General features: G+C 46.3%; 1 protein-coding gene across 1 annotated transcript in view; it reads right to left on the bottom strand.

Annotated features, from left to right (window-relative positions):
- AATF (apoptosis antagonizing transcription factor) overlaps positions 1–18,145 on the bottom strand; it is a 61,452-nt gene that overhangs the window by 7,677 nt on the left and 35,630 nt on the right. Inside the window, exons 9-11 of the mRNA XM_083587871.1 lie at positions 11,386–11,453; positions 9,645–9,725; positions 6,859–6,930 (exon numbers count right to left, since the gene is read on the bottom strand). Of these exons, the coding sequence (XP_083443997.1) occupies positions 6,859–6,930; positions 9,645–9,725; positions 11,386–11,453 (221 nt within the window). The remainder of the gene's footprint in view (positions 1–6,858; positions 6,931–9,644; positions 9,726–11,385; positions 11,454–18,145) is intronic.

Here is an 18,145-nt window from a genome sequence, read left to right as displayed (position 1 = left end):
AAATCCATACACTGCTGAATTGTTTTTTTTTTAAAAACCAAAAAACCTCAAAGCGGTTTTCAAAGAAGGTAAAACTATATTGACAAAAGAATTAACAACAACAATTTAAAACACTCAAAAAATTAAAATCAACAATAAACTAAAAACTGATGAAAACACGCATCAGCTTTCTAAGTTTCTAGGTAGGCTTGCCTAAAAACAAATAGGTTTTTAGCAGGCGCCGAAAAGAGTACAGCGAAGGCGTCTGCCTGGTATCAACAGGCAGGGAGTTCCACTGAGCATTCACCACATTCGGTTTGCAGGAAGGTTAGATGACAGCTACGTCAAAGCAAGTGTGTTATTCCCTACGCTTTCCAGCTTCATTTTCCTGTCACCTTCCTTATCCCAAGAAGCCCCGTCTTTTGGGGAAGTGGCCGGTCGTGCCATCAACTGGAATTGCTCGACCTGAATTTGGCGGTGTGCGCTGAATCCTCCTTGGACAATGGCGCCCTTAGAATCTGGGAGGGGTGGGTCAAGGAATCCCCCTTGTTGACAGGGCATGGCTTTGGCGCCCGGCTGCTGCATACTCTCCCCTGTGACCCGGAAATCTAGAACGGACCGTGCAAAAGAAGCACATTCAGCCCCACCAGCAGCACAGAGTCAACTATGCAGAGCTGAGGAAGTTACGGCTTCCCCGATGGGTGAATAAAGAGAGAACAAACTCAAATTCGGACACATAAATCACAAAAAAGAGCACATACACAAACAAAAAGTTTTTTTTAAAATAGTGTTTTGGCCAAGGAGGAGGTCCTTTTTTGTGTACTTTAATATCCCGCAGCCCTAGAATGGTTTCCTCCCTTCCACAGCTTGACTGTTTCGTAACAGATTCTACGCAAGAGATGACAAATTGTCTCGCTGGGGGAAAGCAACAAATCATCCTGCCGCTCTTAACAGGTTAGCTTTATTTATTTTACTTCTTCGCTGTTGTTTTTTAAAAGGACATTTCCATAAGCAAAGAGGTCCAGGAAATTTTGCTTTGCAGGGCATTGCCTATGTTTACAGCCCGTCCAATTGCAAAGGCTTGAGGGGAGCTGACTTTTGGGGAGGCCTGGCTATGAATGGAGCTATTGCAGGGGGAAAGGTCTGGGCTTAGGGACGGTGGAGAAAACTGTACATTCCAAGCCTACCTAATTTGTGTGTGTGCCCCCCCCCCCAAAATATATACGTATATAGCAATAAGAAGACTTCCAAATCTATTGGAATTATCAATATATAGATAAAATCCGCAGATTTTAAAAACTAACGTACATGTAAAATTACATTGCCCAGGTAAAGGTAAAGGGACCCCTGACCAGTCGTGGCCGACTGTGGGGTTGCAGCGCTCATCTCGCTTTATTGGTCGAGGGAGCCGGCGTACAGCTTCTGGGTCATGTGGCCAGCATGACTGAGCTGCTTCTGACGAACCAGAGCAGCGCACGGAAACACCGTTTCCCTTCCCGCCGGAGTGGTACCTATTTATCTATTTGCACTTTGACGTGCTTTCGAACTGCTAGGTTGGCAGGAGCAGGGACCGAGCAACGGGAGCTCACACCGTCGCGGGGATTCAAACCACCAACCTTCTGATCGGCAAGTCCTAGGTTCTGTGGTTTAACCCACAGCGCCACCCGCGTCCCTTTATTGCCCAGGTAGGCTTACCTAAACTGAAAATTTTTGAAGCAGGTGGCGATAAGAGTACAGTGAAGGCATCTGCTTAATATCTATATGCAGGGAGTTCCAAAGAATAATAATGCAATTATAATATAATATAATATAATATAATATAATATAATATAATATGTGGTACCTTGGTTCTCAAACACCTTGGTAATCAAACAACTTGGAACCCAAACCCTACAAACCCGGAAGTAAGTGTTCCTGTTTGCAAACCTTTTTCGGAAGCCGAACGTGCTCCGTTTTGAGTGTTACGCTGAGGTCTGTCTGTTTTTGCTATTTATTTTTTGTTTTTATTTTTGAGGCTTTTTTGTTTTGTTTTTGTGACTGTGTGGAACCCAGTTCAGCTACTAATTGATTGATTGTGTGACTGCAGTACATTGTTTATCGCTTTCATTTTATGGATCAATGGTCTCGTTAGATAGTAAAGTTCATACTAAATTGCTGTTTTAGGGGTTGTTTTTAAAAGTCTGGAACAGATTAATCCATTTTGCATTACTTTCTATGGGAAAATGCACCTTGGTTTTGGAACGCTTCGGTTTTGGAACTTCCGGAACGAATTATGTTTGAGAACCAAGGTACCATTGTATAATATAATAATAGGTGCTGCCACACTAATAATACCAATTTCTCACCAATGCAGAACGACCTTTACGTGGAGCTCGTGAAAATGCCAGGAACCGCAGAAGGAAGTGGTCAGGTGGGCACATTTGGGGGTTAAAACGACCCTCCAAGTAAACTTTCAAAAAGATAACTTCTTGTATTTGCTGAGATAGCGGGATTGACAGCTCCAGACCCAAATTCCCCCACTAATCCAACCACTCAGTGTTTTTAATACCAGACGTACAAAGTACGCAGAGTAAAAGACTAGGAACTTGTGAAGATTTCCCCCCTGCTAACTCTTATGTCACAGAAACCTATTAATCCTTTAATGCCCGGATTTCCTAGCGGAACCTCCTACAGCTCGCAGCAAGACGGGCAGTGACTGACACAGAGGAAGAGCCCGCTTTTTAGAACCCGGGAACCTAGTCTGGGAAAATGCGCCACCCCTGACTAAAACACATAGAGCCTGCCCACTTTTGGTGGCCAACAAGAGGAGGTACGTTAAGGGCAATGGCATTCCAACATCCTAAGTACAGTGGTACCTCGGGTTACATACGCTTCAGGTTACAGACTCCGCTAACCCAGAAATAGTACCTCGGGTTAAGAACTTTACCTCAGGATGAGAACAGAAATCGTGCTTCAGCGGCGTGGCAGCAGCAGGAGGCCCCATTAGCTGAAGTGGTGCTTCAGGTTAAGAACAGTTTCAGGTTAAGAACGGACCTCCGGAACGAATTAAGTACGTAACCAGAGGTACCACTGTATTTCAGCCTTACACCTAACTTTGCTTCGCGAGAGTTTCCGCAGAGAACGCCGAACCATCCGGCTACCGTAGCTCAGTGGTTAGAGTGAGCCTATGGCTATCTTTCAACACAGCCTACCTCAAGGGGTTGTTGTGTGGATGGGGCACGGGGGTGGAGAACTATGTATGGCGTGTTCCTTGGAGGAAGGGTGGGATAAAATATTAGGAACTATGCAAAAAAAGGCGGCAGTCTCCACTACTACGTCAGAAAGCTCAGGAGACTTTTCTTCTCCGTGCTGGGTTATGTTCAACCACTGACGTGAGTCATGCCTACTAACAATGGGTCTACTTTGAGCAGGACCGGCATTAGGGGAACCCCCTAGACATCAGATCCCCAAACACAGGAAAAACAGTCACTGTTTTGGCACTGGATGCTATCGATCAGTGATGATGTTGTGGACCAGAGTCTGGACATTGGAATCAGAAGAATTTAGCACAGTGGAGTCAAGTCCTTCAGGAAGAGCAGTGGGTCGTTAAGATTTGATGGAATCTGTGCTAGGATTACAAGGCAGAGATGTGTCCTTGGCGCCCCCAAAGCCACAGAGATTGTTTGGAGTAGACTTATTACTCCTGGTATTTGTGGCCCCCCAAAAAATATCAAAGTGGGAGTGAAAGAGGCTGTTAAACAGGCAAAGCTGCTTTTTATAAATTAGATTTTGCCTCTCACCTACAGTAAACCTACCTCACATGGTTGTTGTGAGGATAATGTGGGGACACAGAGAACCACATATGCCACCTTGAACTGCTTGGAGGAAAGCTGTGATAAAATAAAAGTTTTTTTTTTAAAAAAGGTGCTGCGTTCAAGTGTTCTTTTCCCAACAGCAATGCGCCAGGTGTGCCTGAGCGTGTTCGCGCACACATGGTGTGGGTGTCCCTGCCAGCATCTGTATCAGCGGGCAAATTATAAACCGTGTCAATCCAAGTTAATGCAAAGCTGTAATCCTCTTTAACTAGAGATCAAAATCAGCGCCATGAGTTATGTTTGTCCCGCCGTCTGATAAGGAACAGAGGGGGACGCTAATAAAGAAAGGAGCGACGAGAAACCCTTTTAACGATGCCATTAAAAGGCGCTGCCAAGTTTAGAAACATTGCTCTAGTTCCGGACCAATTGGGGGGGGGGCTGCACAATCTTTGCCCCGGTCCTTTTTCATGTGCCAGGAGCATCCCACCCACCTTTACTGGATGCCCTGAGCCCTGTGTTCTCACGGAGGACAACCAGATGTCTATGGGAAGAAGGAGCTCAGCGCAAGGCTACTCTCAGCTCCTGTGGTTTCCAGCAACTGGTACCCAGAAGCATGGATAGCCATTGTGACTGGTAGCCACTGATGTTGCAACAACTTTGAACTTATGAGAGAAGGTCCATTGCAAAGGGTTATTCTGCATGGAGAGTGTACAGAATCTGGCATCCCCCAAAAAAAGCACAGGGTTGATTTAATTACTGGATACCTCCGGGGTGTCCGTACGTCACAATTCCACGGAAGTGCAGAATCGATCCTTTTAAACATTAAGTTTATATCCTGCCTTTCCTCCCAAAGCAGCCCAGAATGTGGTGCCAGGTGCAGGAACTAAAACAACCTGTTTATTTAGGAGCAAGTTTCTAGTTCTCAAGAGGTGTTATGCAGGGCTACCAAAGTCTCAAAAGGATAAGGCAGGTGGACGAACAAGGTTTTCCTTAAAGAGCTGCTTTCTGCGCAATGCCTTCAATCCCAGACCAACAGTGACCTTGAAATGCCAGACCCCCTCTCCTCCAAGTGAATATCTGACTCTTGCCTTGGCTACCCAGAGCCCTTGTGCCATCATCTGCACCCCAAACTGCTTTTTCACAAAGTCCCAGCTCAGCATTCAAATCTAGAAAGGCGCTTTCATAGCTCACCCTGCAAGCCATTGTCTGCTGAGTTGGAGAAAACTGTGAGCATCCCAACTCCTTTTGCATCCTTGATCCTTAATGCATCTTCTCTTCCCCAGCTCCAAAAGTCCCACCACCAGGCAATTAATCTATTTTATAGGCTGTAAGCATGCTGCTGTTTCCCCCACTACACCCCCCCCGTGCCTGATTTTTCACACTATAAACATGCGGTGTTTTTATTTATTTTGGGGTCAAGCCTCCAAAATGACGGAAGGGGGAGGGGGGGAGCCCAGTGCGTGATCACACCGCTGTGAAATGCATTATTTGCATTTTCAATCTCGTAATTCACACTTGCAAACAATGAAATTACCTTCGACTGGCACTAAAGAAAGTGCCGTTATCATTACCTTCCCTCTTTCATGCTTATATAGGTTTTGCATTGCAAAAGGGGAAAAAAATTAAAAAAATAATATATGGAAGGAAGGGGAGGGGGGCAATTCCAGGAGCCGTTTTGAATTGGACGCTGCGAAATTAACTTGGCCTCATAGAAAATGTGGTCCCCAGAAATACAGCCGAGGACAACAGGCTCTATGCAGTCCACCTGTGCATCATTTACAAGCAGAAACTGGTGCACACAGTTCAGCCTCCTGTGAAACTTAGAAACATCCTTTTTTTTTAAAGAAGCTTCCCAAACAGTAGCCATGTTTGCCTCTTGCATCCGCAATAAAGGCCACATTCCCATGCCATGACACATTAAACAGACATGAGCGCAGACCAAAACATCTGGAGGGCACCAGGTTGGGGATGTCTGGAAGAAACCATAGGTGGTCTGTGCAAAACTAAAGTCTGTGCTAAGCTAAAAACTGCGGTGGAACTTTTCTTTTTTTTTGCAACCCGAGTGCCACAACGCCTCACGGGCAATCTTCTGGGGGCCGCACGCCAGTGGTGAGCAGGGCAGAGGATGCTCATCTTACTATGCTATGGTAGAAGAGGAGTTTGGATTTGATATTCCGCTTTATCACTACCCTAAGGAATCTCAAAGCAGCTAACAATCTCCTTTCCCTTCCTCCCCCACAACAAACACTCTGTGAGGTGAGTGGGGCTGAGAGACTTCAGAGAAGTGTGACTAGCCCAAGGTCACCCAGCGGCTGCATGTGGAGGAGCGGGGAAGCGAACCCGTTTCACCAGATTACGAGTCCACCGCTCTTAACCACTACACCACACTGGTTCACACATGGTAGGTTGCATTCTGGCTTCTCCGAGTGGCTTAACGTAAGGTTACCAGACATCCCCATTTCCCGGGGACAGTCCCCGGATTTACAAATCAGTCCCCTGACAAAATCCTATCATTCTGACTCATTTCAATGAAGTGTCCCCGGATTCATTGAAAAAAATCTGGTAACCTTAGTTTAACAACCAGACCAGGGAACTCTGGGAATTGTAGTCCTGTGACGGGAGCAGGGGTCTCCCCAACCACCCTTAACATACTGCAGCTCCCAGAATTCTCTGGGTGAAGCCAAGTGGTACGGTATGGCTTTAAATTTATACTGCAGATGGGGCCTCAAATGTGTTCTCCTTTACAGTATGACACAAAAGACTCTTGGTGACATTGAAAACAGTGCAATCTGACTGCATGGAAATGTTCTTTTTTAAAAAAAAGCACACACAAAGCAAGATATAGCTGAAGCGTCTGAGCAGCAAATGGCAAGGGCAGAGCCCGGCCTGAACTGCAGAGAAACGCAGCGTGCAATTCTAGCTGCAAAACGCACCCATCTGGCTCGGCCAGGACAGAAGGCCCACATTGTGCCGGTGACAAATGGCTAACTGATACAAAGAACCAGGGACAGTGACAGCCTGAAGAACAGGTCAATATCAAGCTGTCACAAATCCCTCCGAGAAGCGTAATTAACCGCTTACTAACCTGGCATCATCAGTCATCGTGGAATGGTCAATGGGGGCCATGAAGCTGACCAGCTTGCTGTGGACGTGATACCTGAGAAGAGAAACACACACACGGAGGGTGCGTTGTAACTATTCAGATAGAGGAAATGAAAGCAGAAAGCAGCCTTCTTCTCAAGTCAAGACCACTGGTCTGCCTAGCTCAGAACTTCCTGCACTGGCTGGCAGCAGGGGTTTCAGGTGAGGAACAATTCCCAGCTGTACTGGAGCCTGAACATGGGACCTTCTGCATGCAGAGCAGATGTTCTGCTACTGAGCTGCTGTCCTACCACAAAGCTGTTGCGCCTTCACGGAAATCGCTGCAGCTAAGCGATGGAGCACACTCTGTGCTTGTGTGAGGTTTCCATTCAGAGCATCAGATCCCAGCCATACAAAGGTAGCGGTGGGAAGGTCAGAGGTCCCCTTCTCCCCCCAGCACTTTCTCCTCCCAGCTCTCTTTCCCTTCAACGCTATACAGTGGTACCTCGGTTTAAGAACAGTCTGGTTTAAGAACGATTTGGTTTACAAACTCTGCAAAACAGGAAATAGTGTCTTGGTTTGCGAACTTTACCTCCGTCTAAGAACGGAATTCTATGATGTAAGTAACGGGCGCCAGCTGCTAGCCTGCTCCCTAAAATATCACTGGTTTGCTCATTTCTATATATAGGGTGCCTACATTCTGCATGGACTGGTTGCATGCAACATGTGCCAATGGCTTTAGATACCTATCAGGTCCATAAATTACTATATAGCATATATTTAACACAAAAAACCAGTGACAATTTGTTGTTGACAAAGGACAGCTGAACATATAAAGGGCCCCATTACTTTCAGTAGCTTAGGGCCTCATCAAACCTAAATCCAGTCCTGGTCATTCCCCTCCCCCTCTTAGGTTTTTGATAACTTGGGGGTGGGGGAGGGGGGGGAGAGAGACATAATCCCCCAGACAAAAACTGTTCTAAATCCCTTTGGCTAAAAGGAAGAAGAAGAAATAATAATAATAGAAAGGTTCTATGAGCCCAGCTCAGGGTGGTGCGATGTCTGTCAGGGGGCTCTGGCGAAGTCATGAATATATCCCAGTTGCGTACGACGCTGACAGGAAGGAATATTGATAGTCAATAATTACAGGCTTTTAGGCCCAACAAAGCAGCTCAACCCTCTTTTCATAAATTATCTCATGACATCTATCTTAAAAATTGCTATGCCAGGCCTGACCCAGCCCCACTCGGCTGACTTCTATCAAGTGCCCATCTGAGCACGGGATTTATTGTTTTGGTCACACACACACACACACACACACACACACACACACACGGGGTGCTTGAAGTTGTGCATCTCTCCCCTACCTCCAGCCCCCAAAACCAAACCACACCAGCAGGGAAGGCAGTACAGTAGATTTTCTGGCTTCAATGCATCAAAAGAGAAACATCTTGTACTTCAAATTTATTCCGATGCACAACTCTGGATAAAAAAGGTGAATCGGTGGTAGCTGACCCAAGAAGCCCCCTAGGTGTTGCTAGACTCCAGCTCCCATCAGCCCCCCAACATGGCCAACGGTCAGGGATGCAAGGAGTTCGAGTCCAACCACAACTGATCTGGATGTATTGCTCCAATAGTTGGACTGGCTAGATATTCATTTCCAAGCTCAATTAAAAAAAAAAAAAAGAGTGTAGTTATTATTAGCCTGTAATGCTTGGGACATGGGCTTCCCCAGCCACTCTGGGCGGCTTCCAACAAAATATTAAAACACAGTAATCCATCAAACATTAAAAGCTTCCCTAAACATGCACACTCATCTTCCCGCTCCGAGTCTCAGGGTCGTGAATTTTAGTCTAGCAGCGACAGGTCAAACAATGATGGCGCCAGGCAAACTTCCCTTGGCAGAGCATTCCCCAAATGGGGAGCCACCACTGAGAAGACCCCCGTTCTTGTACTGCCACCCTCCGCATCGCCTCTGATGGTGAACACAATTTTATCCCTTTTCTCTTTTTTACTGTATACTGCTTTGATAGCCTCTGCCTATCGATATAAGAAGTAAGGCTGTGTAAGAAACAAATAAATAAAACTCAAAGCTAATAATAATAAGCTAAGAAGGCAGTCAGGTCCCACAGAGTGCGGTGGGAGGGTGAGCTACAACTGGCCCAGCACCACAGACCGAGGTTTGTTTGGTTGTTTTTATTTCACAATATTTACCGTATTTTTCTGTGTATAAGACTAGGGTTTTTTTTTTACCCAAAAATCAGGTTTAAAATTGGGGCTCGTCTTATACATGGGAGTGCTGAGGGGTGTTTTCTTAATTTGGATTCCCCCCAAATAGGGTGCATGCTATACATGGGAGCGTGTTATGGATGAAAAAAACGGTATATACCGGTTGATTGTAATAAAACCTCAAAGCGGTTTACAAAAGAATAAAGTTATCAGTATTTATATTTTTTAAGAAACCAGTTAAAAACAAGTATTTAGAACATACCAAAAAAATTGAAATCAACAATAAGCTAAAAGCAGATTAAAGCACAGGACAGTTTTGAAATAGCCTGAATAGGCTTACCTAAACAAAAATGCTTTTTTGCAGACACCAAAAAGAGTACAGAGAAGGCACCTTCCTTATCTCAACAGGCAAGGAGTTCCAAAGTCTAAAAGATGGATTTCTTACAAGTGTGGAACAAGCATTATGCACCAGTGCCAGTTTGGCTGACCGAAAGAGTCAAACGGGCATGTATGGTGCAAGGTGATCCGTCAAGCAAAGACAAGGCAGCCTAATGTACTCACCGAATTTTCCTTCCTTTGCTGGCCTTTTTGTCCACTTTCTTCCGGATTTTGCTCCGCAGTTTCTGGATAGCCAGCCATTGCCTAAGGAAGCGGGGGCGGGGGGGAGGAAATTGCAGTAATTGTTAAGGTTCCTTGAAAGAGGGAGGGGACATCAGCTTTTGGGCGAATGCTGAAGATGCACTTCTTCACCTTGGCCTGATGTATATTTCTAGGACCCACTTAAGTTTTCTGATTGTAAGTTGCTTTAATCTGTTCTCCATACTGTGTATTAGTGCTGTGAACCGCCCTGGGACCTTAGGATGTAGGGCGGGTGATAAATTTAAATAATAATTTAAACAATCAACCCCCAGGGCCCCCATCAATGGAAGAAAGGCACCCATATCAGCTGCCACTAGGCTTATTCGAACCCTGGCACCCAGTAAAATTTGGGCATGTGTAAGGGGGGGGGTCATTGCCAGAGGTGCTGAGCCAGTGCAAACAGAAACCGAGGGGGAAGAGCAAACCACCACTCATGAAAGGAGGAGTTTTGAGGGGATATTTTCAGAGACCATCGTAGGAGGTACCCAAAGGTACTGGCAGCCCCTGAACAAGCTGAGGGACCAGGAAGGAACTTGCAGGAAGGAACTTGTTTCTGTCTCCAGTTTGGTGCTTAGAAAAAGGCTTTCTTAAAAAGTGAAACACACACACAAACACACACCCCATCACCACACACAGCAACATTTCTAAATCTGGTTAATGAATGTTACACATTTGGAAAACAGCCACCGGCTAAAATTTGGAAGAACATTAAAAAGTGGGGGAGGGACACAGTAACGAGAGTTAGGAAAGAGCCTCTGGCTGCGAACACACCATACCCTTAAAGCACATTCAAAGTACATTTCCTCTCTCAAAGAATCCTGGGAACTGTAGTTTAAGGGTGCTGGGAATTATAGCTCTGTGGGCAGGAACTACAGTTCCCCAGATTTGGGGGCGCTGTGTGTGTGCTCTGAATGTGCTTTAAAAGGTATCGTGTACGCAGCCACATACATACAGGATGGATGCACACACACACGAACACACACACCAAAAAACTAAATAAAAACTGAGCTGGAGTTGGTTGCATACAAATCACTGCCCATAAGCTGTTTGATGCGTTAAAAAAAAAAAGCTCAGGCACATCGGTGAAACGGTTTTCATCCTTGTTAAAATATTGCCTGGTGGTGTTTTGTTTTTGTTTATTTGGTGGTATGTCTAGAATATTATGGAAACAAGGCTCTGCTATCATTTAAACAGGAGGCAGCCCAAAAAACTCCCGCACTTAAGTGGTGATTACATTGTACATTTATCTGACTTTACAATAAAATAGATTGCGGTAATTAAGATTATATTAAGATTGTGGTAATTGGATTTTGAGATTCCACCCCACCCCACCCTGCGATGCCGGGCTCCCCGACAAGTAAATCAGGTGAAGGCAATGCCAGCTTCCAGCTTAAAAATAAAAATGTGCGTAACTAGCAGGAAGAATTTTCATACCCTGCCTCCTGTCCACCCCCTTCCCTCCAATTCAGTCTCCTCCAAATATCTTCGGCACACACATACGGGGTGTAATAAACACAAATCACTTCCCACCTATCTCCTTGCCTTTTTGCAAACATTACAATTCAAACTCAAAACTTGAGTACTCATTGCACTACCCTGCGCAAGCCAGCAGTGTGTTGCCCTTTGTGCAATGTTTCAAGCCAGACAAAAACAGGCCGCTTACCTGCCCATTGCCACCTGGTCGTTGGGGTCTAAGGAGCTGGTTTTACGTTCAATAAGTTCCCTGAGGAGCTGTAAATGAAGAGAGAGGAAGCCATGTTTGGTTTTGTTTTTTGAAAAGAGCAATACGAGATTGTGGAATTCTCAGACTGGGTTTGAACAACCATCTTGTAGGGCGGGGGAGACAGAAAAGAAAGCCAACCTGCTGTTCCTTCTTGCCTAGGCTTTACTTCCTTCCTGCTTCTTCCTCAGGCTCAGTCCGCATAAGTTAGCAGGCTCAAGTGTTAACATCTTGGCTCCTATACTTAGAATGGCTTTGCTGGCCACGAACAATAAATATCAAGCATCCCTTGTCCCTTCAACCAGCAGTCTTGCCAGATCATTTCTTTCTGCACACCACTGGAATGAATTCGCCGAAACTCCCAGCGGATCTTACCCAGCTTCTGAACTCAGGAATGACAATCGGAACCATGAATTTCACCCTCCCCTTCCACACCAGCAGTAGCACGCCATTCCTGGCTCGGCTTCTTTATTTATTTCCTCAAATCTATATAGCATAAAGGAGCTTTGAATGAAACCTCAAAGTGATTTTTAAACCAGAATAATGCAGTGTCAGATTACCAATGGCTCAAAAAATCACCAACCCTGGCTGGCAGGATTTTTCCAGGGTTTCAGACAAAGATTACAGTCACAGCCCTTCCAAGAGATGTTGGGGATTGAAGCAGGGACCTTCTGCATTCAAAGCAGGCGCTCCATCCCTGACCTCTGGCTCTTCCTCAAGCTCAAGAACTGCTATTTGTATCTCCTTCTTTGAAAAGCTCCCTTACTCAGCAAAAGCTTTGAGACTACTGAAAACATGCAATGGGAAGTACAGTGGTACCCCGGGTTACATACGCTTCAGGTTACAGACTCCGCTAACCCAGAAATAGTACCTCGGGTTAAGAACTTTACCTCAGGATGAGAACAGAAATCGTGCTCCGGCGGCGTGGCAGCAGCAGGAGGCCTCATTAGCTAAAGTGGTGCTTCAGGTTAAGAATAGTTTCAGGTTAAGTACGGACGTCCGGAACAAATTAAGTACTTAACCCGAGGTACCACTGTATATATATTTTTTTTCAGCAGTAAGGGCCACATTCCCTTCTGGGCAACCTTTCGAGGGTCACATGCAAGGTGTTGCGTGGGACCAGAGGTGAACGTGAGTGGGGCAACAAACGTAATTTTTACCTTTGCACAGCAAAGGCTGCAGACATTCACGCATTGCGCTGTGTCCTCCATTTAGGCAAGAGCAAGAGACACTATCAGAATGAACAGACACTTTCCAGCCAGGCAAAAACACTCAAGGAGGTTGCGAAGATGGGTCAGTGGGATGTGTTTCAAGAAGTTCAGAGGGCTAGACAGAGAAGCCCAGAGGGCCACACTTGCCCCACCCCCAGGCCTGTCTTAAATCCTGATAATCTGGGGGGGGGGGCGCGGGAGAGAAGCCTTTAGACTGGCTCTGACATATTATTGTAAGCCGCCTTCTGTTTTGGAAAGGGGGTAGATGGTGTTGCAATAGTTTCTTCATCAAGAATGCCAGGGGAGGGGTCCCTTTGGGGCAAGATAAATTACGGAGGGTGGGGGGGTTTAGAATAGGAGGAAGCTGGAACTCGCTTTGGAGTGCAACACAGAATGCCATTAGGAAGACTTATTGTACTACAGTTAATTTCAGACGAAATCAATGAGCGTTGCAGGCTTCCCTTCATCATTTTATGATTAGTTTAATCCACCCCATCTATATCAGCAGAGAATCTTTAAAAGGTCAGGCAGAAAACACAGGGAAAGAAAAGGTGGATAAAGGCATCCATCTCTACACCGGGGGGGGGGGGGGACAGGTGAGCTAACAATCTTTTAAGCCCAAACAAGTGGGGTTTTGGCCATTTCAGATTTCAATGCAAACCAGAAGTGGGATACGTTAATGCTCAAGATAATATTTGATGCATGGCTATGTTCCACTTCTGGCTCAGTAACAAAAGGCAGCAACACAGTTGAAAACGTAACACGTTTTGTGAGATTCCTGGGAACCCCAGAATTCACTTTAAAATGGGCACCACAAGGTTCTAGTCCTCCATAAGTTATACGACACAGTTGCACTGTGGAATATGCTCCTCCCAAGAAGTAGTGATGGCTTTAAAAGAGGATTAGATGAAGACTATCAATGGCTTCCAACAAGAATCTCTCCGCCGTCAGAGGCAGGAATGCTTCTGAATGCCAGTTCCTGGGAACCACAAGTGGCGGGGAGTGCGGTTGTGCTCAGGTCCTGCTTGTGGGCTTCCCATGCGCCTCTGCTTGGCCATGGTGAGAACCGAATGCTGGACCAGATGTGGCACTGGCCTGATCCAGCAGGCTCTTCTTACAAACGAGGCCTTAAGCAGAATTATTGGACTTATTGCCTTCCTGCCAGCTAACTGCATCAGGCTCATTTCTTATAGACACTTGCTTCTTTTGCATTGTTTAGCCTGTTGAGAATAAGGAGAGGAGGATGGAGAACAACACAAAAATCCCAAGACCCCAACCAACCTATCTCATGCAGTGATGGCCAGAATGCAAAGGCTGGTTCTATAGATGTCAGCAGGGTAAGGGAACAGTTTTGAACAGCAGCAGTCCTCCAGTCTGACTCCGTATAAGGCAGCTTTCTATGCAAATCGGCTTTTTTTATTCAGAACCACAAGGACTGGAAACTTACTTTTTTAAAAAAGGGGTGCTATAAGAAAAAACTGCTCCCTTTCTCTTATGGGGTATCCAAGAGCCCATATAGCATGGGTAGGCAAACTAAGGCCCGAGGGCCGGATCTGGCCCAATCGCCTTCTAAATCTGGCCCGCGTGTTTTTACAGGAGTAGAATGTGTGCTTTTATTTAAAATGCATATCCGGGTTATTTGTGGGGCATAGGAATTCGCTCATTTTTTTTTCTTTTCCAAAATATAGTCTGCCCCCCCCCACAAGGTCTGAGGGACAGTGGACCAGCCCACGGCTGAAAAAGTTTGCTGACCCCTGATCTACAGGGACTGGCAGCAGTTCTCCAGGGCTTTCAGGCGTGAGACATTCCTAGCCCCACCTGGGAACGATGAGAATTGAACCTGAGACCTCCTTCATGCAAAGCAGGTGCTCTACTCACTGAGCTATGGCCTGCATATTTTAAGGAGGGTTCAAATCCTCCCTTTGATAATGCAACTTGCTTGCGGTTTTGCATGCAGAAGGTCCCGGGTGCAACCCCCCAGGTGGCTTACTCTTGGCTTCCATACCACACAAACACACACATATGCCCAAATACAGACACACACACGGATCCCAGAAAGGTTTCACCCAGCCTAGGCTGCTGCCCTTAACAGACACCTAAAGGATGCGTGTATATATATTTATTTAAAACTGTGCATCTCTCCTTCCCTCCTCAACAACTCTTCTATTAAAAAACATAAAGGCAATTAAAAAGCCCCCTGCGATGCTTTTTCCATTTGCTTACACACACACCCTTTAAATTCTTATTACTGCAGCAATTACATTCGGAGCCGTTAAGGGGCAGAGAGGCCGCTGCTTTGTTCCCGCAGGGGAGGGAGCAGAGAGAATAAACCCAGCAAGCTCCCTCTCTCTTTCTCTCTCTCTTTGCCCTGTTTATCTGATTGATTCCCCAACATCTTCCTGGCACACAATCTATCAGTTTATCTCTCCCACTTCATCACAGTCACTCCTGGCAGCTAAGTACAAGATCCAAATCCAGCCTTACGCAGACGGGCGACACGTTAAAACCAGTGTTAACGGCGGCACCGCTCTGTAAACAGTTGCCCTCTGGGGCTCGGGGAGAAAATGGGCTGCTCCTTTGCCCAGTCAATATCACGGGAGCAAAGAGTCTGGAGAGGAGCAAAACGAAGGCAATACTTATTAGATGCCTCGCTTCCTCTCCTACAGCGCCGGCTGGTATGGCTGATCTTATTTTTGGAAAGGGAAAGGGGAAACAGAAAGCTTGAATACTCTGCAGCAAAACGTATTTGCGTTCGCGGCAAATTGTTCCTTCCAGGCAAGTTCGCTTGGTGGATCTGTCATGTGAGCACTGGGGGCTGTGCAGACAACTGCTTTTGGGGCCAGGTAGGGGAAGAAACGGGTGGGCGCTATGGGTAGGGTAGGGTGGGTTAAACCACAGAGCCTAGGTCTTGCCGATCAGAAGGTCGGCGGTTCGAATCCCTGCGACGGAGTGAGCTCCCGTTGCTCGGTCCCTGCTCCTGCCAACCTAGCAGTTCGAAAGCACGAAGTGCAAGTAGATAAATAGGTACCGCTCCGGCGGGAAGGTAAACGGTGTTTCCGTGTGCTGCTCTGGTTCGCCAGAAGCACCTTAGTCATGCTGGCCACATGACCCAGAAGCTGTACGCCGGCTCCCCTGGCCAATAAAGCAAGATGAACGCCGCAACCCCAGAGTCGGCCAAGACTGGACCTAATGGTCAGGGGTCCCTTTACCTTTAGGGGAAGAAAAGGGGGCAAATTCTGCATGGGGGTTAGGGGTTAGAAAGCCGCCCAAGTTAGATAAACTTAAGTCTGCACACAAACACCACACTTCCACGGACGAAATCAATAGGTCTCTTTTGCGGAGCTGGCACAAACACGCATGCCCTGGGCTTCTGCTCTGAGCATCCACCGCACTCTTTGTATCAGGTACTCCTGGCACACTTTGGAGAAAGAGGCCCTGAGACCAGTGCCTGGGGTTCCCCATCCATATTGCAGGGCAATCAGGAGAGGGCTCCCCATCTCTGACCTAGCTAGTTTCTGGGTTTGTGTGTGTGTACAGTGTGCTGTAGGGTTTAGTGTTGGAGCAGGACCTGGGAATTCAGGGTTCAAATCCCCACTCGGCCATGAAGTTTGCTGGGTGACCTTGGGGCAGTCAATGTCTCTCTCCCTCTCAGTATAATCTACCTCACTGGGTTGCTGTGGAGATTAAATGAGATGGCAGGGGGAACCACAGATGCCACCTTGAGCAATTTGGGACAGAAAAAGGTGGGATATAACTGCAATAAATAAGAGAGAGTGTGTGAGAGAGAGAGAAGAGAGAAGAGAGAAGAGAGAAGAGAGAAGAGAGAGAGAGGTTTAAAAAGCAGCCTGAAGTTTGAGAATCACAGAATTATAGAGCTGGAAGGGACCACAAGGGTCATCTAGTTCAACCCCTCTGCAATGCAGGAATCTTTTTGCCCAACATGGGATTCAAACCCATGACCCATGATTTAAGAGTCTCATGCTCTAACGACTGAGCTATCCCTTCTCCAACCCACTGAAGTTATGCTAACAATGGATTTATTTATTTTTTAAGGCAACTTAAGGCACAGGCAAGGGAGGGACACTACCCAATGGAAAAAGTCTGGTTGGCTCTGCATGGGTACTATTATTATTGTTTCTTTAAAAAAAGATTTGATTAGTTTTTCTGCTATTTTGTCCTATGGCCTTGCAGCCAACACAAACACACAGAGACTGCACCAGGTTCCAGAGCAGAGCCAAGGGTTCAGAGTAAGAGGATAAATGATAAACCAATTTACTGGAGGAAACAGCAAAATCTCTCTGGTTTTTTTTTAATTCCAGCACAGGGCCTTTAATAAAGAAGAAGAAGAAGGGAAGGTGGGGGGAGGAATGAGAAAGAAAAAGAACACCACTCTCCGTTCCTGAAGTTGTAATATTTCATTAGGCTCAGCAATCCCAGTTAGAATTTATTAGTCAAAACAGAAAAACTCTAGTCAGACCCCCACGTATTCCATTAGGAGTGACAGATGGAGTCTCCCAGTGTCTAATTATTAAGTAGGAAACGCAAGTAAATCACACTATCAGCACTAAGCCCCCGATGTGTGAAGATTGAGGCAGAGGGAAAGGAAATGGTGGTGGTTGAGGAACTGGGATAAAACTGTGGCTGGCAAGTTCTCTCAATCAAACTGGCACCAAACGACTTCCACTGATGCAAATCTCCCAATGTTGCCTCCTTATAGCCTGCCTCAGAAGGCTGAAACTTGCCAAGGTCAGCAGCAGGAAGTCTTTCTCAGCCCAGGGACCACATTCCCTTCTGGGCAAGCTTCCAAGGGCCACGGTCCCAGTCGCAGGCAGAGCCAGGCCTAAAGAAAACAGAGTTCAAGCGATGCCAACGTTCCCTTTGCACCACGGGCGAGTTACTACACACGTCTCACACTTTTGCGATGTAGGGAAATGCACACAGGAGGCAAATGCCCCGGAAAGCACGCCAATATGTGCATGTCTGTGATGTGGTTTTTAAAAACGTACACAAAAACGTGTCTAATATGCACTGGAAAGCATGCACAGTCAGGGCAGACGGTGCACAAAAATGCCTATTTTAGCGGCAAGTCAGGTGGGTGCAATTTGGGTGCAATTTTTCATTTTGTTTTTTTTAAGATCAAAAAAGGGGGAGGGACCAATGATTGAGCATATATGAAATGACACAGAACTGAAACAGGTGGTGCATAACCTCCAAGTTCAGAGAAGGCATGTCTCTGAGTACAGAGTAGCTGGGGGAACTTGGGGGGGGGAGAGAGCTTTCCAAAGGCACTTCGTTTTTTCATTTAGGCTGATTAGACAGGCCCTTGGTTTGATCCAGGAATGCCTTTTCTAATGTTCTCATTCATCCTCCATCTCCCTCTTTCTCTTCGTCCATTTACAAGATGCAATGGCAGCCGCCACCAACACGGTTGGTTAGGCGAATTCAGAGAGGATCAAGGCCCAGGGATACTAGCCAAGATAGTTTTGTTCTGC

The sequence above is a fragment of the Podarcis filfolensis genome (assembly GCF_964270895.1).
Source record: "Podarcis filfolensis genome assembly, chromosome: 15".
Lineage (NCBI taxonomy): Eukaryota > Metazoa > Chordata > Lepidosauria > Squamata > Lacertidae > Podarcis > Podarcis filfolensis.
The sequence above is the reverse complement of the archived record's forward strand: the minus strand, read 5'-3'. Positions and strand labels throughout refer to the sequence as shown.